Source organism: Thermobia domestica, chromosome 3, assembly GCF_964235325.1.
Source record: "Thermobia domestica chromosome 3, izTheDome1.hap1.1, whole genome shotgun sequence".
NCBI lineage: Eukaryota > Metazoa > Arthropoda > Insecta > Zygentoma > Lepismatidae > Thermobia > Thermobia domestica.
This window is the reverse complement of record NC_137456.1, coordinates 150,471,191-150,495,741: the sequence shown is the minus strand read 5'-3', so window position 1 is coordinate 150,495,741 and position 24,551 is coordinate 150,471,191. Positions and strand designations below refer to the sequence as shown.

The 24,551-nt window shown below is 35.0% G+C and overlaps 1 protein-coding gene across 7 annotated transcripts in view; it reads right to left on the bottom strand.

Annotated features, from left to right (window-relative positions):
* Window positions 1–24,551, bottom strand: part of LOC145680806 (uncharacterized) — a 331,282-nt gene that overhangs the window by 32,759 nt on the left and 273,972 nt on the right. For 5 of the 7 annotated variants that reach the window (XM_081751877.1, XM_081751876.1, XM_081751871.1 and 2 more), the window contains 6 exons: window positions 21,164–21,286; window positions 17,242–17,328; window positions 10,116–10,145; window positions 8,787–8,873; window positions 4,862–4,984; window positions 2,861–2,983 (listed from right to left, as the gene is read on the bottom strand). In XM_081751877.1, the coding sequence (XP_081608003.1) occupies window positions 2,861–2,983; window positions 4,862–4,984; window positions 8,787–8,873; window positions 10,116–10,145; window positions 17,242–17,328; window positions 21,164–21,286 (573 nt within the window). The remainder of the gene's footprint in view (window positions 1–2,860; window positions 2,984–4,861; window positions 4,985–8,786; window positions 8,874–10,115; window positions 10,146–17,241; window positions 17,329–21,163; window positions 21,287–24,551) is intronic. The other 2 variants (XM_081751872.1, XM_081751875.1) reach the window with 2 other exon arrangements.

The window sequence follows — 24,551 nt, the reverse complement described above, 5'->3', positions numbered from 1 at the left end:
ACAGAGACACACAAGCAAGGCGAGCACCCACTCTATCGCATAAGCAGCATCGTTGCAAGCGCGGTGAACAACTTATGCCATGAGGCGTATACCACAGCCCAGTAGTGTCCGAGGCTCCAAGCATTGAGTTAGTGGTTCTTGTGTGGGGTACACACCTTGCAATGGCTGGTAGACGACATTTGAGTGACTTTGACCGTGGGCGAATAATTGGGCGGTTGAAATTGGGCCGGTCGCAAGTGGAAGTGGCGCAGGACTTCAACGTGAACAAAAGTGTTATGTCGACGCTGTGGAATCGCTTCCAAAATGGAGGTGAAGTCAGTAGACGTCATGGAGGAGGCCGTCCGAAGAAGACGTCGGCCGTCGAGGACCGATTCCTCACAATTTCTGTCAAATGTAACCGTCAAGCTTCATGCCCTCAACTGGCCAATGTGTTGTTTCAGGCTACAGGACAACGCGTGAGTCGTGAAACTGTTCGTCTGCAGCTCAATAGAGCAGGACTGTATGCAAGAAGGCCTGCGCTGTGTGTGCCATTGAAACTGGAGCACAAACGTGCGCGTTATACATAGTGTCAGGAACATGTTGCATGAGGAGAACACCAGTGGGCGCGTGTCATGTTCTCCAATGAGTCGAGATTCAGCCTGTCGTCAGATTCTGGTCGGACTTTAGTGGAGAGAGCCAGGAGGACGCTATCATCCAACTTCATTACTAAACGGCCGTCCTATGGCGGTGGTTCCATTATGGTGTGGGGTGGAATTATGTTGAATGGGAAAACGGCCCTCCATATTGTGCAACATGGCACTTTGACAGCACAACGGTACCGGGATGAAATTCTCAATACACATGTGTGCAGTTTCCGCGGAGCATTTGGCCCAGACTTCTTGTTCATGGATGACAATGCCCACCCACACCGTGCACATCTTGTGTCCGGGTATCTGGCGAGCGAAGACATTACGCGTATTGCATGGCCTGCATATTCGCCGGACTTGAATACCATCGAGCATGTGTGGGATGCTCTTGGGCGGCGAATAGAGCAGCACAATCCACCAGCACGCACTCTCCCTGACCTGCAAAGAGCTCTCCTCGAGGAGTGGCGCCATCTGCCGCAAGACTTGATAAACACTCTGATTTGCAGCATGGAGGCCAGATGTCGTGCCTGTATAGCTATTCGTGGTGGTCACACGCCATATTGACTGCCTATGCCCTCGCACAATCCAGCTTTACCTGTTGAGGTATCGTTGTGCTGAACGTTTTGGTCACCCTGTACATTCTAACTGTATTGTTCGTCTTCACTTGTGTTGCATTGAGCATCTGGACCGCCTGTTTGTTCATTATACTTGGTCCAGTGATCGTGTCGTTTTATTTTCTGCCACTTTCTTCGAGTTGCTTAAGTTTTGTGGAGCAGTGTAGATTATTTAACAGTGAGTGAAAAATGAAGTAATAAAACAATAAGTTATTAAACTTACTACGCAACAGATTCAGTTCTTATTAAATAATGAAGATTTCCATAGAATCACACTACTGATCATTTTATTTACATAAATTTTTCAGTAGCGAATAACGGAATAATACCTGTAAACACTGATGGATCCTACGACGAAACTTCTCCTTCAATTTTTCTCACTGTAATCTACTTAATACAAGGTAATAGGTGCATTTAAAAATGCGATAAGATAAAAGTAACTGTGCTTCAGTCATAATTTAAAAGGAAAAATTGGTGAAATACCCGTAAGTTTTGATACATTTCTATTCGCTAAGTTTTGTATGCTCAAACAACAGTTCAGAATTAATGTTTTAGTGCTTTGCATTAGGATTATTGTACACTTTAAAATTTCAACCCTTAAAATAGAAATATACATCTAATTACTGATAATAATTTAAAGTAAGCTCATTCTTCGATATAACTAGTGTCAAGAATTGTGATAATTTTCAAGTAAAGTAAGGGGGAAAATTAACGTTACTGCAGAAGTAGTACCAAAAAATGTAACATCCTGACAATTTGAAAATAAGTAATGTTAACTATTCAAGATGTTAAATAAAAAAGAAAAAGCATTTTCCTTGTATTGTACCAGGTAGTCAAATGAACGTGTTTTTCCAATTATAGAAAATAGTCTTGATTTGAAAGTAGCTAAAGACATAACGTAAATTTTAAAAAAAATGTTATTTCAAAATAGAGTATTACCAAAACTAAGTTATAACAATATATAGACCCTATTAGTACTTAAAGTAACTTCTATTATCTTCGTGCCTATAATACAATTGAATGGTTGAGTTTGAAGCCAATCATCTCCATCGAAACTAATTTAAGAAGAGAAACAAACGAAACGAAATTAGTCAATATGTATCTGATATATAGGGGTGTTTCCATTTTTGAAAAGTAGAAACTGCCCTCTTCTACGGTCCAGAATTGAAAGCAGCCCTATATGTAAAATGCATATTGACTAGTTAAGTTTTGTTTGTCTCTCCTTTAAAATCAATTTCTAAGGAGATGACTTGTTTTCGAACTCAACGATTCAATTATTAAATAATTTTAGCATTATTAAAACTTTATTTACGATGTATACAAGAACTGAAGATTAAAACAATATAATTTAACAAACAATTATATTTCAACTGCAGTTGAAGCTATAATGTTATAAACAATATCCGTAGCATCTCCATGTAACACAAAAAGCTCCATAATATTCAACTGTCACGAGTCCCTTATATGTTTAGATATTTTAGTCATTTTCTCTTTAGTTCTGATGAGAACGATTATAATGTGATCTATTAAGATCAATTATAAGAGACAAGTCGTAACTGAATTAAGCTCCAACTAAACGTCACCTATGCATAAAGAAGAAAAAGCATGTGTTATTCTTACCGCAAGCGGGACGAGTCTCATCTGATTCATCACTACAATCAGGCTCACCATCACAAATGAAATGTTTTAGGATACACTGGCCAGTGGAACACCGAAACTCATCACTAGCACAGGTATGGTGTTCTGTATATAGATAAACAATATGTAGATAGATTAACAAATACAATAGATCATGGATAGTAATAAACTTATAAAAAAGTTTTAACAAGATTCTGGTAGAATGCATATTAGAAAATCAGTAACAAATCTTCTCCAGCAACAACACTTCTCGAGAAAACAATTATTGTAATTTGCTTGTCATATTTAATTTGCTTGCATTACAAAATGAATATATGTTCCATGGTTTAGTTTTGTACCATAAAGAATTATGAAGAAAAGGCAAAGTTTTCACCTTACATCGATATCTTTTAGGTTTTTTTATCTTTTTCTTTCATTTTTTTTACTTTTTTGTTTAGTGTAAGGAACAACAGCATTAACATGTTGACGAAATAAATTCTCTGTAGTAGTTATACCAAGACATAAACATAAACATGAAATGAAATGTTGGAATGTTATTATTTATAAGTAATGTATAAATGAATGTTTGCGAATTTTCTCAATTTGTAAAGGACATTAAAACGTAGAGAAGATCAAAATCTCAATATATATCGAAATTTCATTTTGATTAATTACAGGTGGATTTACAGATATATTTAAAATAACATCAATAATGTAAAAGATTGATTTTCTTTTCTAATTTGGTGAAATAATTAGTTACTATTTCACTATATATATTGAACTTTTGTACTAAATATAAGAGTTGGATCACTTTGTTCTGTACAAAATAGTAAAAAATACATGGAAATAATGCTTTTCGAGAAAGGAGGGGCAAAGCATAACTACAACCTAAATGTATATAGCCTTTTCTTTAAATAGATTACCTAGTTATATAATCATTAAGATCATATTATCAGGAGTTATCAATAGATCCTTGTTACAAGTTCTTATTGGCAAAATCAAACTACCTTGAACTATAAAATATTATTGAATATTTTCTTCTTCCAGTGTAGCTCTATCTGTCTCTCCATATTCAACCTTTATCACTGCTACTTTAAGTATGTAAATCAATTTAACTATTATTTTAAAACAAATAGTATAATTTGTAAGTGGTAGTGGTTTTCCTTTCACTCACTTGGAAACTAGAAAACTACAACGAGAAAGCATATTGTAAATTTTAATTACACTGTTAGTATCAAAAGAATAAAGCTCTAAATTTAATTGTTCGGCTGCAACTGACAAAATTACACTGGAAAAACCCTTAGGACTTTAGTGATCGTTTCTGTCATAGTAGGTATAATTAATTTAAAATTTGCTTGTGTTTCCTCGGAGTTTTCCTGTTTCCTCACTTTCTTCATTCCACCATTTCACTCATTTCTCATCATCACCGGCTCCTTTAGCCTAACCGGCATAACCGTGGGACATAAAACCGAAAGTTTTCATTTCATGTTTTTTTTTTTATAATTTTAAAATTGTCTACAATTCGAAAACTGTTTATAACATAGAAAATATTAGAAAATATTCAGTTAGAACTTTCTAAAATATGCAAGAAAGTTCATAACCTAATTAGATCTTGCTTATATTGTGCAACGAAGTTCATAAAATCAAAATTATTATTTACTGAAGTATAAGTTTGTATGTATGTTTTAACTGCACATACTTGATAAATCAATACTAAAAGTTTAGTATAGTAACATTTCATGACAAACTGATTTACGAAGTCCTTTTTTTAATAAGAACGTTATATTTATTTCTTCCCTTCTCTACTGGAGTGTATAAAATGTAAATTAAATCCTAATATAAGTTAAATAATTGAGTTCCAGGCATATTTGTTTATTTGGAAAGAAGCTTTTACATAATGGAGAGAACTTTAATAAAAAAATCAATTTGTGAAGTTAAAGTGTACCTTCTAAATCTAATAAAGTATAATGATAAATATGAATAAGAGTATTCTTGATAACCTACTACATTTTTCAGTATCTTCATCACTTCCATCTTTGCAATCATCTTGAATATTACAAACTATTCTTTCCGAAATACATCTCCCATTCTTACACTGAAACATAAATGTGGGACACTGCGTAGAATCTATTTCAGAAAGAGAGTGAAACTTCAATTAATTCGAGATTAAACTTACAAGAAACATTTATTACTTGCTTTCTACCGTTTTCTAACGTTTTCTTTACTTATTTGGAAACTTTAGGAAACTAGAATAGGAAAACATCTTGAAAAGTTTAACTATATTGTTAGTATCAAGAAAATCAAACTCTAAATTTAGGATTGAGTTAGTTTTTAAATTTAGTTTAATTTTAGAGAATCTGAATCAGTAAATTTTGGAAGCTCATTTTAAGGCAATAATATTAAGTTTGAATGCTGTTGTAACGTTTTGATTCATGTACCTGTTTCGTTCATCTCCGTAATCCTTAGAACATTAACTTAAGCAACTATTTTCGACACGGCATAAATTAAATTTAATTCAAAGAAAACTTCATCAATATACACCTAAGAAGTAAACTGCCACCTTGTTACAATAGTATTTATCAATGTTTATATACAATACCACAAAGATGCGAGTATTTTCTTATATTCAGTATATAAATTTGAATAAAATTAATAGCATTGTCTCATAGACAAATTAGTTCACTTAAATTTAGCAAAATGTAAACACTGCATAACAAATGCAACAAGTTAAATATAAACTCTCTCTGAAGTAATTTTATACACATTTTGCATAGAAGATTCTTTACTTCCATGATTTAAAGTAGATTATCATATGAGCCTTCACATGTTAAATAAAATATCATAGAACATAATATTATGTATTATTCATTTAATAACAAAGTGTATGTATAGAGAGGAAGAATTGATAATTCTCAAACAATCTATTGCAAACCAATCAAAACTTTAAAACAATAATTAATATAATTTATTGCAATTAGTATTAAAGTAATGAAAACTTAACCAAAGGAATTAACGTAACAATGATTTTAATATAAAAGAGATTTGTAATTTAATCCAAAAAAGGGATTTATTTAAGTAATATGTAGTACAGTATCATATCACATAATACTGATCTCTCTAATGGTTAGGTAAGTGGCATTGTCTATAGGTATCAAAACACAGGCAGAATCAACATTAGCAACATCAAAATGTTTGTACAATTATTAGTACAACGTAATTATGCTTCAAAAAATACTAAAATACTAATTTAACATTATGCTTCAAAAAATACTAAAATACTAATTTAACATAAGGCAATGTTTCTGTTTGAAACTGCATAATTTGCTGCAGAACAGACTTTCCATGCTAACTTCTGTTTCATCAGTGACAATATTAGGGTTATTTAACCATAGAATTAATTTCAGCATATATGTAGGGAACCGGTCAAAACCCCCACAGCCAAAACACCCACACTCAAGAAATGTCAAAACGCCCACACGATCGGTCATAACCCCCACACAAATGGACAAATCCCCCAAACGCACGAACGGTCAAAACCCCCACAGCCAAAACCCCCACACTCAAGAAATGTCAAAACGCCCACACGATCGGTCATAACCCCCACACAAATGGACAAATCCTCCAAACGCACGAACGGTCAAAACCCCCACAGCCAAAACCCCCACACTCAAGAAATGTCAAAACGCCCACACGATCGGTCAAAACCCCCACACAAATGGACAAAACAGCCACACATAGCAACGGTCACAATCCCCACATAAATGGACAAAACCCCCACACAAATGGACAAAACTCCCACACAATCGGTCAAATCTCCAACACTCTGAAATGATCCTGGTTGTATGTCTTGCCCTTGTACTTTTTAATAACATTTTTTATTCCACTTAAACCGATGTTGCAACTATTCTTCTTGCACTGTTTTGTAATGACAGAAACACTAAGGTGGGCGTCGTAAAGAGCCGCAACAAAGACGTGTAATCACGGTATTTTCAGACTGTGGGGGATTTGTCCGATTGTGTGGGGGTTTTGTCCATTTGTGTGGGGGTTTTGTCCATTTATGTGGAGATTGTGACCGTTGCTATGTGTGGGAGTTTTGTCCATTTGTGTGGGGGTTTTGACCGATCGTGTGGGCGTTTTGACATTTCTTGAGTGTGGGGGTTTTGGCTGTGGGGGTTTTGACCGTTCGTGCGTTTGGGGGATTTGTCCATTTGTGTGGGGGTTATGACCGATCGTGTGGGCGTTTTGACATTTCTTGAGTGTGGGTGTTTTGGCTGTGGGGGTTTTGACCGTTCGTGCGTTTGGGGGATTTGTCCATTTGTGTGGGGGTTATGACCGATCGTGTGGGCGTTTTGACATTTCTTGAGTGTGGGGGTTTTGGCTGTGGGGGTTTTGACCTAGACCCAGCAAAACGTTTCGAAAGTCAAGCCTGAAAGCTAATTTAATTTATCATTATCTGATGCTTCCAGTTCTTTCAATAGTTTTTTTTTTAAAAAATCTTAAAACCAATGTCCACCTTTCTTATTTTTAATAAATTTTCATTTGCAGTCAAATCCAAAGCAAGAAGCTTCACTGCACAGTCAGCTAGTTTCATAATGGTTTGTTTGACACAACTAGTCATTACATTTCTTAAGATAGATAGAAGTTCTGAGTACAGAAAACAAACAAATGGCTCAAGGCTACGGAATTTCCTTTAAATTGGTTCACATTCTGCTGTGACAGTTCTGAAGAAACATAATTTACACTTCATAAATTGTCTTGCACATAACCATAGCCTTTTGATTACCCACTCGTTGAACAAACCTATCTGAGATGCAGTTTTCACTAATGATACACAATACATGGTGTAATTATATTATTTATCTTCTTCATTCTTTCATCTTAAGTTTTACACACACACATATACTTACCAGCCTAAACATTATGACCGCTCTCTACTTCTATGAACAAAATCGTCGGACTAACATAAGGAGATGAGGAACAACGGGATCACTTGACAAGAATCTCACTATATCAATCAATGAGACTTGTGTGTACAGTCGTGAAAGTTGACTGGAGCCAGATTGTGATAGCAAGGCAGCTAGCATCAAGGAAGCAGTGCGGCTTAACTTGTGTTCGCGAGCTGACACGGTTAAAAGGGAAAGGATGATGAAACTAGCACCAAACCATAAGACATGAAGCAACTACACCTCATTAATAATGTTGGACGTCGTTGACTGTCGAGTTTAACACAAGAGTGCCAATTTGACACGATTAACAATGGACTTTAGTCAACCTTAACAGTGAGCAGCATTGAGCAACATAAATTTGCATGATTCGATGAAACATAATTTTGTCTTTATGATATCAATATCCGTGTCAGGATCTTCTGTTTTCCAGAGAAACAGATGCAAGGAGATGTCCAGAATACGATGACAATATTTCGATAGTGGCTCCATTAAGATTTAGGAAACCTTCATATGATCATCCGTGGGTCCGATAACATATGGTGAGGAGCGTCATGGCGGCTTCTAGCTATTGGCCATTATTACTAATCATGAAAACCAATTCACGTGGGCCATATTTCCATCTTCAATGTCATGTTTCAGCAGGACAAGGGTCCTGAATCTTTAGCGAACTTAGAACAAAAATAGCACTCGAAATAAAATTAACCCAAAAAGGAAGTAAATGTGAGTCATCCAGTTACTTAAATAGATGTCTCATTGGGACTCTTAATTCTACAGTATAAAACAACATCAACAGGACGTCCAAGGATATACAGTATACGTATTAATAATTGTGGTTCCTAATATATTGTTTATACGTGTTTGTATACATAAATAATACTATCACCACACCCTCTGTATAAAAAATAGTAGACAACAATTAATTTAACTTTCACATTCTTGATGGTGATTTATCTATTTTGAAGCTCTAATTCTTTTATACTCACCAGAATCATTGTTCGAGTTAGAACCTTCCGGAAATGTTTCTATTATTGAACTTGCATTAACAAGAAGTGATTCTTTCTGGCTATGCTCTGTGACAGGAAAGAAAGAAAACTCGAATTTACTTTATGTCTGAGATATAATTAAATTGTCTTATTGTAACTCTAATTTATATTTCTACGGCAATTTATTCTTCATTCGACAGAAAATCAATTAAAGAAGCAAAACCAGTTAATGTGCACTCAAAAATATCATAAATTACTGGAATATTAGCCTTCGTTCATATTTCCTAAAGGAATTCTTGAAATCTATAATATTCCATGTTGTCCTGCAGTATTTGCTACCTGGTATAGTTTCAGGAGTTAGTTATTATCAATTAGGTTTATGTGCACACTATAAACGCGATATTTAACAAAGAAAACAAATTAGTGCAAAACTAAAAAAAGAAAGTTTGACAATAGTAGACAATTAAGTACAAGTATTTAAGTGCGGGAAGAAGTATAAAAGATAAATTGATACATAAATAAAGACGATAAAACATTTGTTGAATTGATTTGAGTAGTAGCCTATATTATAAGCAGCGCATACATGTATAGAGTATGCATATCATACCAAGCAAAAGGCAAACAACAATGTGCCAGTTATCTATGTATTTTCCTATATGTACAGTAAATAAATAAATAACTGTTTTTCCTGCAAAATAGCAACTGTAATTATTAGTGGCAAAGAATGACATATTTTTAATTCGATTTTTCGATTTCGATTTTCGACTTTCTCGAAACTACACATAATAATTTACCCTCAAGCGTATTATCTTGTTGTAATATGTTGATTGATATAGGTCTTATCTGATATTTGGAAGATATTTTTAGTTAAACAGAATGTTCAAATTTAATAGTTAATGACGGCCTTAGGCTACATTTCATTACCCAAACTTTGTACTTTCTTCTTGTTAAGGTCATAATCATCACCATAATAACTTTGTGTCGCAGTATAAGTTCACATCAATAAGTGGCTGATATGTCTAGTAAGAATCAATTTTTAACCGACTTTAAAACAAGAAGGTTCAAAGTTTGACCTATATGTATGTAGATAGATATATATGTACGTATATAAGGTTGTTCGTGATTGTATCGAAAATGGTTAGTCATACTTCAATGTGGTTTCCACTAGTTGAAAAAACTATTACGAAGGAAGGTTCTTATCTATAAAATATTTGGAAAAAGTTAAATAACTATTTAATTATATAAAGTATTCCAATAATATCTGATTAGTATTAGCAATGCAAATTTGATATTGAGTTATGTTGGAAATATAATGAGATTTTCACTAACCTAATGAGATGTTCCCAAGGAGGATCTTACCTGTAAAAAAATCAATAGTTTTAATAATCCATTATAACTGACTTAAAGAAGAGAAGGTTCGTAATTCAACCATGTGTTGTGTGTATTCTCACGCATAGCTCCAAAATGCAGTGCACTGATTTTGATGATTTCTCTTTTATTTTTGTTTGAAACAGTATACTTCTACCGTTGTCTCATGTAAATTTTGTCAGGGTCTGGGAGCCACAATATGAAATACCTCAGTGGATGAAGTATTAATGTAGTAATTAAGCGATTTCATTGTTTGTATGTTTATGCGTAACTTCGACATATATATATATATATATATATATATATATATATATATATATATATATATATATATATATATATATATATATATATATATACAAATTTCAATGATTATTCTCTTGTTTTAACAGTATACTTGTATGCAGCTCCTAGCCAAATTTTTATAAAGAACTAATGAAGTATTTGAAACTATGCCATGAAACTTATTAATAGCTGACAGTGTTAATATTGTAATTGTGTGCTTGTTCATCATAATTCCGTAACTCATAAATGCATTTAAAAATATTTATTCACGTATGCCTATCTTTAGTAGGTAGACAAACTTGATAGGAAGTTAATGTCCTACCTATAGTGAACCTGAAGTTTAGTATCCCTTTCAGAACCGCTAATATATGAGACATTAATTTACACCTTAACGCGGGATTTGAACCACAAGAGCTCCTGCCGTTATTCTCACATCGATGACGCGTTATTCTACTTTTAGTTTTTAAAATTATCTAAAGTACTAGGCTAACGAAAAAGTGGAAAAAATAATCAAGCTTAAAAAAGAAAACAATCAGTTTCAAGAATGTACCAAAAAGCTAAAAGAAAAAAAAATACCAACTTCAAATAAAAGCTCTGAAAACCATAAGATAATTCAGTACTATTATCTTTAAAAGCATGAAGTCGGTACCAAGCCTAACATATTTGTGCTTCATAAAATTATAATTAAAACAATTATATCTTCCTGTTCTGAATAATGATTTCAACACTTAGCAAATTTTTGATCTTACCTTATATTTAGGCAGAATAGGAATTTCGCCAGGAATTTTCAAAACGAGATCTTTAGATTTCGGATAAACTTAATAGTACTTTTCTCTACAATTGCAGTTGCATTCAAGAGGCTTGTATTTCATCTATCCTCGGATACAGTCTTGGACTTTTTCCTATGGACAGATAGCAGTCTCAGTCTCGACCTTCTCTCGTTCTCGTCTGGATGTCGATCTCGAGGGTTAGGTGGCAATCTCGTCTCGAAAGTATCGAAATACATTGCGTAAACTTAAGAAACAATGTACAAGTAATTATTTTAAGTTTTAACGTAATACCCTTTTAATTTTTATTTGTTTATTAGTTTATAAATTCCATGAATTAGGGATGGTATCGAGACGAGACGACAAGAAACTTTGTACAGTTTCGGTCTCGTCTCGGTTGATAAATAGCGGTCTTGGTCTCGATCTCGTCTCGAGTCAAAATCACCGTCTCGGTCTCGTCTCGGTCAATACATGCTTGTTTCAATCTCGGTCTCGGTCTCGAGGGACAAGTCTCGGTCTCGTCTCGAAAGTCTCGAAATAAATAAAGTGAAATTAAAATTGTGAATTTTTATTATTTTGCAGTCTATCGTTTTCGCTTATTTCCCCCTTCATTCTTGACTTAGAATTATGGTATGGTGTACCTCTTCAAAGGTAATTTGCTAGCGCTAATGCTTTCTATGCGTGTGTTCCAGGTTCAATCATCAGTGGGTATATTACACCTGGGATAAAACCCTTTGGTAACCCATATTTCACATTTAGCAATACACTTTGTCTCATAGAGCCTCAGTACTGCCTATACAATTAAACTCTATAGGCTTTATGCAAAGTCGTTTTGGCGTATACCAAAGGCCTGACTACTGCAGGAAACATGTTAGTCGAACTCTTTAGTATGGCACTAATCACGCGTCAGAACGACTATGGTGTAATAATGTGGGTCTCCAGGCATCCTACTACTTTGTAACAGTATAGCTTAGAAAAAGTACTGATTATAGTATATTAATCAGTACTATAGGTCTTACATAAGGAACCGGTTTCTCGCTTCTCCTGTAAAATTACGAAGTTATGACTCGGTTTAGTTTAACTTTGAGCACGGTCGAATCCAGGATTTTCTGAGGGGGGCGCACCACAACTACCAAAATAACCAGTCTCATTGAAACTCTTCAAAGTGAAGCGACAATATTCTTTACACCTGATACATAGAACGGGGGGTATTTTAAAGAGGTTTGCAAGTGATATGAAGGAAAAATAGTTCTCTCTTCTTGGCTTCTGTTTTCTTCCTTACTTGACAAATGTTATATTGTTTTGTTTTGTGAATCCTTTTCCTTCAACCTTCAGAAAATCAACTTAAACTATTGCTTTTGCAAAACTCCTTTTTCTTTTAAGCTCGAGACGGAAAAGTGATTGCAAAAGTTTCGGGAAGTGTTGCTATTTTCATTGCTAGCTTCTCATTTTAGATAGTGTATATTTACCACGAAGGTGGGTGCACGTGCACCGGTGCACCATCCTAAATCCGGTCCTGGCTGTAAGGTCCAAATATAATAAAACCATCACCAACATCATAATCAACCATTAGCAATCCACTGCTGGATGACGGTCTTCCCGAGTCTTCTCCACAACTATTTATCTTGGGCAGTTCTTTTCCAGTTTATTCCCCAGTGGTTCTTGATTTCGTCTAACTTTCTTGTATGCGTATAACTTTTTAGGCTGCTTTTGTCTCGTGGTGTGCAATCTAGAATTGTTTTCGTCCATCGATCATAATTTCTTCTTGCAATATGTCCAGCAAATATTCCAGCCCATGTTAAAAATTATTTCATTAGTACCAGTCACTAGTTGCCAAATAAGTCATTTCTATATATTTGGGTTACAAATAGTTCAAATCCGCTACGAGAGACAGAGAGAGATTGGTAGATAGATATATAGATATTCCCATATTATCTAACACGGCAACGAAACAAATTTTGAGTAAAGGCAATTTTATGAACTATCAATATTCGAGACGAGATCGAGACTTTCGAGACTGACCTAAGTCTCGTCTCGGTTTATCGAGTTCTGCCTCGGTCTCGGTATATAAAAGTCCGTGTCGGTCTCGTCTCGGCATATAAAAGTACGTCTTGGTCTCGGTCTCATCTCGATAATTCGTCTCATATTCGTGGCAGGGATGATACCGAGACTAGTCTCGGTCTCGGTACCATCCCTACCACGAATATGCACTAAGCGTAAGAGAGAGAGACATAATGTGTGAAGTTATAATCTTGGTATGTAGAAAGTGCGAAAAAACGAGAGGTTCCACAAGCGCATAGTGTTTCTTTACCACAAAGCCCACGTGGCTTGGGAATGAGATCGAACCAGGGACACTACGCAACAGAGGTAAGTAACCGCTTTACTATTGAGCTACTGCCTGTCCAGTTTCTTAGTGAAAATCATTAATGTCATTTCTTTATATTCTTTCTTTCTGTCTTGGAGTTCTTGCATTCTATCCACGTTTGGATAATACATCATCAGTTTTCACTTTTATGCTCCTTTTTATTTGTTGTAACTATTTTGTAGGTACCAAATATACATTTATTGTTGGGAATGTCAATTTAGTGTTCAGTAGAGCTCCTGTGGTTCGGATTCCACGTTAATAATCAGTAGGTCCACGTCTCATATAGCCTCGGTGCTGAAAGGGACGTTAAAATTAATCAATCAAATCAAATCAATCAAACCAATTTATTGTAGTGCAGACGTGTTGTGATTGGTAACTATTTACGCTCAGTACTTTACACCACCAACGACTTCTTAAATTATTATTATTAATGACCAGGAGTCTAATGTGAAGTTACTTCACGTAGCATCTTATTTCAGACATTCAGAGTACAAGGAAATCAGGTCTAAACAACAAAGTTGTGAGAAAAAAGTAACATAAAGTTAGTACCGTACCGGTACCCTTAACTATATGGAAAAGTTAACCCTGTTTTGTACATTATTTGCAATATCGAGACAAGAAATCCCAAGCTGTGAAAGGAGCTTCGGATAGAAATATTAAAGATGAAACATGTCTGAAACAACTAAAAGTAGACTTATTTTATTTATAGACTGAACATACGATTCAACGAAAAATCTTAATATAACGATATGTACATAGGCGTGCGCAACGTGGGTGCCATGGGTGCCTTGGCACCCCCACTAGACAAACTTTTTTATGTAGAATTATTACAAACTGAGAAAAGATTACGTGTAAATTATTTCCCGTCTACATGTGTGCCGTGCGTCGCCGACGCAGCGTCGGGTGCAATGACGCTAACTTTTCTTAGGGGATTAAGGGGGGGAGGACGACATTTCATATGGTCGTACTTTAGATCTGGCACCCACATTCCCAATGTCCTGTGCACGCTAGTGCATATGTATCCAATAAACAATAAGAAATAAAGCTAAAATTTGAGGCTCTTTGGTATAAAAACATCTAAACAATAAATAGTGAATCATAACAAATGAGTATCGTTTCACAATATGAAACGGAGACTTCTAAACAATGTAGATACAATACTCAAACTTGAAGTCTATACATATTGGTTGCAGTAGACTAATAAAATCAGAGACAGAATCTGTAATGCGGTCGCTAAATCCATATCAAGAAGTCATTACTCGCTATACCTTACTATTTTTCTTTAGGTATGAGCACGAGTCGAGACATGTCTGGAATCTCGACTCCACTCGACTCGAATTCAAGTTGAGACACACTTTGTAAAATTCGAGACGAGTAGAGACAAACATTTCTCGACTCGAATTTTCGAGTCGAGACTGCTCTTAAAAATCTCGACACGACTCTAATATCTCGAATTTTTTTTTATAATTTTTAATAATATTTTGAAGAAAGTATTCACTCACAAACAGCCTTGAAACGTCAGAGTGCATCTCCCCCTCCCCGGAATTTACTGGAATTAGTTGACCTGTGTGCACATGTGGTGTCAACTCTCTCCAGCGACCTACCAAGGATGATTGAATCCATGTCAAGACGTGTCGCCGTTGTTATTCGTGCCAAAGATACATACTGACAATTAGATAGGTAGTCATAATGTTCTGGCTGATGTGTGTGTGTATTTTAACTCGTATATTTTGTCTCGACTCGAATTTCGAGATGTCTCGTCTTGAATTCGAGTCGAGTCGTGACAACATTTCCTCGAGACGAGTCGAGACAGGCTTAAACCTCGATTCGACTCGACTCGTTGCGCATCCCTATTTTTATTCTTAGTCGATAAAAGTTGAAACCAAAAATAGGTTATTTCAACCACTTCCACTTTGAAGGTAAAAGACGAATTCTTAAGACACTGAATAGATTGACAGAAAAACTCCATAGCATTTATATTGTTTACTTTACGGGAATTAATATTGAAACCGAAATTTGTAAAGTTGAACCACTTCTGGTTTCGATAGAGTGTTCTGCGTATTAGTGACATATTCTCTTGAGACTGAATCGTTTAGAGAGAACCGCTTCTTGCTATCTGTTTCTGTTTGCGTTCTGTTGCGATAAACCTAGAAACCAGAAATGGCTAATTTTTACCATTTCCGATGTGAATAGAAAGTTAATGGGGAAAGAACAACCTTTTCTTGAGACTCTGGATTGATTGCTAAAAACTGCAATTCCATTACATTTACCATTTTTGTTCTACTGAAATAAATTTTTAAAACTGACTGATAATAAATTTCAACCATTTTGGGTTTTGGTAGAGTGCTGTAAATAATCCTGATATGCCCCCTAAAGACACTGAATCGTTTGCAAATAATAATAATAATAATAATAATATATATATATATATATATATATATATATATATATATATATATATATATATATATATATATATATATATATATATATTGCTGTTTCTATCATTTTTGTTGTGTTTAGATAAATTTACAATCTCCAAATGGCTAGTCTTTTATCACTTCCTGCTTGCGTAGAGGGTTAATAAAATGACGGAACCCAGTGGCGTATTTAGGGGGGGGGCTTCCGGGCTTAAGCCCCCCCCCGAAATCTTACTTACAATAGTAAAGTATATGAAATATCTTGCAGAATTTTCACATTTTCAGGCAAAGCCCCCCCGAAAGTTAGCAAAGCCCTCCCCGAAACAAAATCGTAAATACGCCACTGACGGAACCTATTATTTGAATTTTTAATCAATTGTAAATAACCGCATTTCGATATCTCTTACCGTTTCAGTTCCATTAAAACAATATTGAGTGAGAAGTTAAAATACATTTCAGCAATTTTCTCTTTTGGTGCAGTGTTTAGGATAGTCATGAGAATACCTTCAGACTCTAATTCGTTTCCAGAAAGTTTGTTCTCGCTACCTCTTATTGTTTTCGTTCTATGGCGCTAAATGTTGAAACCGGAGACGGTTATTTCGGTTCACCACTTCCGGTTCGAATAAAAGATTAATAGGGGAGGTGAAACACATTCTTGGGACGCTGAATCGATTGCAAACAACCGCATCTTGATAGAATTTATAGTTTTTGCTCTACGTAAAATCAGTATTGAAACCGGAAGTAATAGTATATTTAAACCACCTACGGTTTCGTTACAGCGTTCTGGATAGTTATAATATGTTATCTTGATATCCTGAATCGCTTTCAAAAACAGCTTCTTACTGTCTGTTACTGTTTTCGTTCTATGTCGATAAACGTTGAAACAGTAAATTACTCATTTGAACTAATTTCGGTTTCAGTAGATAGTTGATGGAAAGATAGAACCTGTCCTTGGGACGGTGCATTGCATCACGACTTCTCTTACCCTTTTTGATCTGATACTTGTCGACATATGGACAAACAAAGTTGTTCTATAATACTTCCGACACTTAGAAAAAAGATATACGAGTAATACAGTTTGGAAATCTAGAGAGAGATGAAAATATGGCCTAGAGAGATAGAATAATAATAACTTATGGAGTTACCCTTGGCAGACCTTAAAATCGAAGTTCTAAATTAACATGAACTCTTTTGTGCTGATCATCCGAGTATTAAGAGTTGTATCAATTTTCTTAATTTTTGCCACTTACCGGATCCGTTACCATGGCTGATATGTGGCTGATTTAGTTCTGAAGCACTTCCATTGGACATTTGTACTTCAATTGTTTGTGTAAAATCTGAAAAAGAGTTAACATTAACATTGAAATATACTCGTATGAAAGCAAACGAATCTAAAATAATGCTAACACAATATGATAAATGAACAATTTTGCGAAAATTTTTCATGTCTTCTATACTAATAAAAATAAATGTAATTGTGTTTATGATCGTATCACGGAATAAGTCAAACGCTGAATTGATTGATAGGCTATTAATTTTTGAATATACTCAGTGGCGTATTTACGATTTTGTTTCGGGGAGGGCTTTGCTAACTTTCGGGGGGGGTGCTTTGGCTGAAAATGTGAAAATTCTGCAAGATATTTCATATACTTTACTATAGTAAGTAAGATTTCGGAGGGCTTAAGCCCGGAAGCCCCCCCCCCTAAATACGCCACTGAATATACTTAACACCTACCTCTAGTGTTGCCAACAACCTCTGAAGAAAATAGGCTAGATGGCGTTCAGAAATAACCCTTTTTACGCAAAAAATGACCTTTTGAACAATTAACCTATAACCTACATTGTAGATTTTAAACCACTTTTTTGTGTGTAGGATAGGTAAGTTATAATAAAATTTGAAAGGTTGAGTTTTATTCGCTGAAGACTAACAAATAACGGATATGGCTTAGGATTACAATAAAATTTATCAATTACTCATCTGATTTGTGAAAATCAACACCCGTATTATCAATTGAATAGAAATAAGTCATCATGGATGACGTTGCAGCTAGAACTGAATGCATCATGGTTGGATTGTGAATTGTTTGTGTTTGTGTAGACTGGCATTGTCCTAATTTTCAGGACTACTTCTTTCGGCAGGACATACTCCTTACAAACACTTCTTATTTCTCCTTACATTTACATGAATCATCATGATTGCTTTAAGAATTTTCAATCTAATTCGATATCCTGTTGTTTCCTTTAATAAACAAAAAAATCTCTGTGGCTTGACGAACTGAACTGATTAGATACTAAATTTCTATTAGAAAATTTCATTCTTCCAATGAAATGCGAAAATTAAAATAATTAAAAAAAAGATATAACGAACCATTACGGGAGCGAAATCAAAATTCTTTCTGAGCCGATAAGTATTACTAAGTAGTTGTAAATCTTTGGGTGCGGAGAGGGAAGAAGAATGAAAAGCAATTGTTTCTTGCGTAATAAAACACTCGCTATCTAGAGATATAAATTAACACGATAATATATAATGACAAATAGGCTAAGTTTTAAAAATTATACTTTATTTTTAAAAAGGTACTTTTAGATTTAAGGCTAATGAAAAACCGAAAAATGCACCAAAAATTATAAAATAAGCTATATTTAAGGCTATAAGCATTTCGTAAATTTGTATGGCTAAATGCCACTTCTCCAAATAGGCTATATTTAGCTAAAAGTAGGCTAAATTGGCATCACTGCCTACCTCAAAGAGGATATTCATGATATCACATTGATTAAAATGAGCATAGAAAGGGGCTAACTGAGAGTCAAAATAAAATATATATACTAAAAACAAAATATGTCAGGACGCTACAAGTATTCATTAATTGTATTTAAAATATTAGCTGAAATGCCCGTTTCTCACAGGGGTGAATAGGTTTAGAAAATGCAGAATTTGAATTCCCTTCCCTTCTTAGAATAAGCATTTGAATGAAAATGTAAAAACTCATAAATATACACTATTTTTGGGTTACATTTTAAATTCTCATACCCTCTTAGGGTACACCTATTAATCAAAATGATGAGTGAAACCTTGCTAGAAGTAAGTAATAAGTATAATCCAAAGTAACATTTCAAAGCTTTCAGTGCGATGCGATCACAAACACAAGCGTCGCTTTCAAGAAAGAGAAGAAACTAGCAAAAGAACTTTTCACCTTAAAAGAGGAATTTTCAGAAATGCTGGAATATGTGTCCGTTATTTTCCATAAGGAGTTTATATGACGCGTTTCTCTCACATGTATACCCAGTAAAAACATCTAAAGTTGTTTAATACAAACTCTCTGTGCTAGTTATGTTAAAATTGACACATGCCTCTGGATAATTGAATCCCATCACACTTTGTAATACGTTGTTAAAATAGTAGTCACCAAATCAACTACATGGCATGATGAGGAGTCGTTTCAGCAACACACCATTGGTGTTGTTTATATATAGTTGCAAAAGAATTACCTTTCCGAAATATTGTCTTTCGCATTACCTGGTATCGAACCACGGTAACTCAGTAGTAGAGAGCTTACATCTGGTGAATGGGGTTCCTGGATTGAATCCCGGCCAAGTAACTTTGTGCTGGACAACATTATGTGCATGGTTTTCTCGGGTACTCCCGTTTCCATCCAGATTCTTATTCCACCGATTCTACACCGTCTTGGGACATGAATTTTCAGAAATGCTTCTTCATCTCTTCCGTGCCTAACAAAAGAGATATTCTGTCCAAATTTCACGTTTCGCCTTTAGTATGGTCTGTATGATGAATGAGCACTTCTATTTATTTATATAATGGTATATATTTAGTTCCCGCCCTTCTTCCTACAACTTTTCCTTCCCTTCTATGTCAAATATATAAAAAAAAAGGTGAAATGCGTATCTTATTATTTTAAATATGAAATTCAAATACGAAATTCTATGTCTCTAATCTTCAAAATTTCTCTTATGAACTTCTATTATAAAAATTGTAATCCACACACGTTTTCCCAGTCTTTTTTCTTCTTTTTTAGGTGAAATATTAAGGGGAAAAAAGGCCGAAACACATTTCTCATTATTTTAAATGAGAAATTCAGAAACCGAATTCCAAGTCTCTAATCTTTGGAGATTTCAAGATACGGACATTTTAGTGTAACAATTTCCATCCATATTTGCCCCTTTTTCTTGAAGAATTAAAAAAAGAGATCCTTTTTTAGTGTTAGCTTCCGTCCCAGTTTCTGTGTATTGTCCAATTCTAGCTTAAGCTATGTGACCTATGGGTTGGTCAGTCAGTCATTCAATCAGGATTATTTTTTTTTAATCCGTTTTCATTGTTATACTTCAAAACAATATTTCCCTATTTCTCTAACGTAGATTCCCAATATAAAGTATACGATATTAGCGAGGAAACGAACAAACCAAGTGTTTCAAATTCAACCACAGAGCTAGACCATTTCAAAGAGAGGGAATCACACAAAAGAGGGTAGACAAATTGAAAGAAAAATAGTGACGGCAATCAGAGGAGAAGAAACTTACAAAGGAACAATGACAATACTAATTACAATTACAATCTCAAAATTTCAAAATTACACCCTGGTTGAAATACGTATCTTACTGCGAGATTGGATTTTAATTTTTATAAATAATTTTACACTCTTAAAATTGAATTTTGGAACATCTTATTCGATCTGGGTATTTTAACTGTCCTTTTCAATTGAAGTCCGTATCCTAACAGGAAGAGGTTCATATAGAATATACCTTTCAAACACTTCTCACAAATCTATTTTATCCCGTGTGAAGAATGGTAGTTCGGTTAGCATGTAATGCAAATGACTTTATACAATCTTCAAATACTGTTTTAAGGAGCCGCTGTGGCTCAGTGGTAAAGCGTTCACCTCTGTTAATTCAGGTCCTTGGTTCAATTCCAACCCGCTCCAAGTGAGCTTTGTGGTGGACAAACACCATGTGATTGTATTTTCTTAGAGTTCTCCCGTTTCCTGCCACTTTCTTCATTCTACCATTTCATTCACTTCTCTCATCATCGTCTCCTTTAGAAAAGTCGGAATAAACGTGGGACGTAAAACTGAAAGACTTCATTTCATGTTTTTCAAATACTGTTTGTAAATCAAATGAAATTGGACATAAATGAGTACGTTGTTTGAAAGTGATACCTACTGCATCCTTGAGTACTTTCATCACTGCCATCTTCACAATCATGGTTGCGATTACAAACCAAAAAGATTGGTATACAATCTCCTGTTGTACAACGAAAGCCGTCAGATCCACAGTCCTGCATGTCTGAAACAAAATATAAGGATAACATTCAACGAAGAAAAGAAAAACTACATCGTCATTTCTCCTTGATTTCTTTGTCTGGTAGGCATATTTTCTTTCGTAAAGTTAACATAAGTTTTTACTATATTTATTTGTCTTCTTTTAGTAACCACAATAGCAGCTATCAACTAGTTACGAAATCAAAAGGCTCAATGTTGTTGCAACAGAATACAAAGTGGAAATTCTGTCCTCTTCTAATCTATTCTTGAGGGATGGTTATAACCCAATTCCTCTAACTCTTACCTCGAATTATTCAGATACTAGTTTTATTTCTACAAACTAACTATTCTGACGTTTTATGTTATGCTTTTGCCTTCAATCACAACCAGCTTCCTTAACAAACTAACTAGGAAGTCCTATTGAGTGACATTGAAGGCTTACTGCATCTACCTTTATGATTACAACTAAGGGAAAAAACAGTCAGAAACTTTTGCAAACTTTCAGATTTGTAAACAACTCAATACTTTACATTTCGTATGAACAATTGTGAAATTTTGCTATAAAATTTCAAAACAAGAAAAGCGCTGAAGTTTGGCAGGAAAGAAATTTTTCCCCTTTTAAAAAGCTAAAGATGTCGTTGTAGTGATAGAAGTTGCTAAGCTTATCATGCAATTAAATTCGGAAATCAATGGTGACGTTGTCAGCCAGCTGTTGGATACACACAGTCAGGAGCTCACAAACGACAAGCTCATATACGCGAGAGCAAAACCCACTGAAATATACATTTCAGATCCCGTTTCACAAGAAAAACAAATGATAATTGCAAGCTTGACAGAGGGCTCAACTTCAAAATTTTAAATGGAGACATGTAGTGAACGATGCCTCATTCGAGAGATCTTTACAAACTAAAGAGCGCTGTGGCAAAAGATTGTCCATATGGGTCACTGTTTTCAAAATGACCACCAAGAAGTGATACGTGTATCAGACATAACGTCCAGTGCCCATATAATGAAAACATTTAGAGATAAATTAACAGAACAAAAATTCGAATAGGAAATCACAGAGGGTATTTATTGTTCCACGGCTGGAGAATGTTGCAAGAGAGGAAAAGAGGATTAGAGTAAAAGTGCCATAATGAAAAGGAGGAAATCTAATTCCTAGGATCTTCTCGCTGTAACCTTCCTACGTAAGTGGGTGAATCGGGAAGGAATGTTGAAATTTCAAATGGGAACCTTAGGTTTTGCAAATTGAATCCAAGCAACAAAATTATCTCAAATGTGTTATATAAGAGATATATGTCTCTCTAATGAAAAAAGTTTGCAAAATTTGTATTAAATGGTACCTTCCATTTTTATTGTAGGCAATGATTGAATGGAAAAAGGAATCAACTGAAATTTGAAACAAAATTGTCGAACAATGTGTAGACCATGGTTTTATTCAACTGTTGTCTGCATGATATTGATTCGATTCTTTTCCTTCTGTGCCTGGTTGCATGTCATGTCCAGGGCTTTTTCTTTATGTCTCCTCACCTCTCACATCCGGGATGTTTTTTCCCGTAAGTTCTCCTCGCCTCACGAAGGGACTCACGAAGATTGAACGAGAACTGACGTGATATGATTTTATTTTATGACATGCAGTCGTCTAATGCAGAGATCGCGAATTAGTGGGCAAAGATGTGGAACCTTAACGGCCATGGCATTACAGAAGGTATCATAACGATATTCCTCTAGTGGAAAAGAAAGACAAGATAAATCTCAGTTATAATGGGCGGAGCAGAATGCATGCCCATTTTCAACCTAACCAATACTATCTGCGAGGGAAAATTAGGAGATAGAATGTGAGGTTCACTGAGATGTTGTCCACAGTTACATTCCGGATAACTTTCAGCGGTAATTTCAGTTGTGATCTCCAGTAACGAAACGGTACATACTGATGCAGATGCCTTCCAAACCTCTTGCACGAATTACATTAAATTCTCACGGGCGAAAAGTTTGCGCTATTTAAAAAATGTATTATTAAGATCTTTTATTATTATTATTATTATTTTAGTTTACTCAATCCGTGGAATGACAAATACCCATTCAGATTTCCTATCCGAGCTTTGTTCTGTTTATTTATCTCCAACTGTTTTCATATTAGTGGTTCTAAACGTTTTATCTGATACAGGTACTATGTCTTGGCGGCTATTTTGTAAACGGTGACCCATATGGACAATATTTTCCCACAACACTGTTTAGTGTTTGGAGATGTATCGAACGAGGTATCATTCGACCCATGTTTTCATTTAAAATTTCGAAGTTGATCCCTGGGCCCGTGTACAAGGTGGTCCTGGGAGATCACCGCGACAACATAACTCAAGATGTCCCATGCAATTTTTCTGTTTCACTTTTTGCTCTGTTCATTTATCTCCAAGTGTTTTCATATTAGTGGTACTGGACATTTTATCTGATAAAGGCATTATCTCTTGGCGGCCATTTTGAATACGGCGACGTATATGAAAAATATTTTGCCACAACTATGTTTAGTGTTTGAAGATCTATCGAACGAGGTGTACTTGCCGCATGTTTAAATTTAAAATTTTAAAGTTGGATCCTAGATCCCCACCATTGGTGGCCCTGGGGGGGTACCACAACAACAACATTTGATGTGTCCCTTGGCATTTCTTATTTGTGTTTTTATTCGATTTATTTATGTTTAACCATTTTCGAAATATTTATGTGTAGGGATGGGCACGAGCGAGTTCGAGAGCTTTTTCTTTGAAACTCGACTCGACTAGAAACAGACATCTTTGAGCTCGACTCGAGAACTCGGCTCGAAAAATTTCCTCCAACTCGACTCGAAACTCGACTCGAATTTGGGTCGAGTTTCGAGTAGAGTAAAGCCGAAACGAGCCAAATCGAGCCATACTCTGTGTGGAGTTTCAAATACTATTTTCAACTGTATTGCATAGACAATATAATTATTATCAATTATATTACTACTACTACTACTACTACTATTATTATTATTATTATTATTATTATTATTATTATTATTATTATTATTATTATTATTATTATTATTATTATTATTATTATTATTATTATTATTACCGACCTCTGTAGTCGTGAAGACTAGAAGGCAAGGACATCGTTCGGGAGGTTCCGGGTGTTCCGGATTTATATTTCGGAGGAGCATCAGACCCGTTGCCAGACGGGGTCAAGGGGTGAACCCTTCCCCAAGGTTAATTGACCCCCTGGAACTGTGAGTGGTGATAGCCTGTGTTTGAGAATTTAATTAAAACATGAAT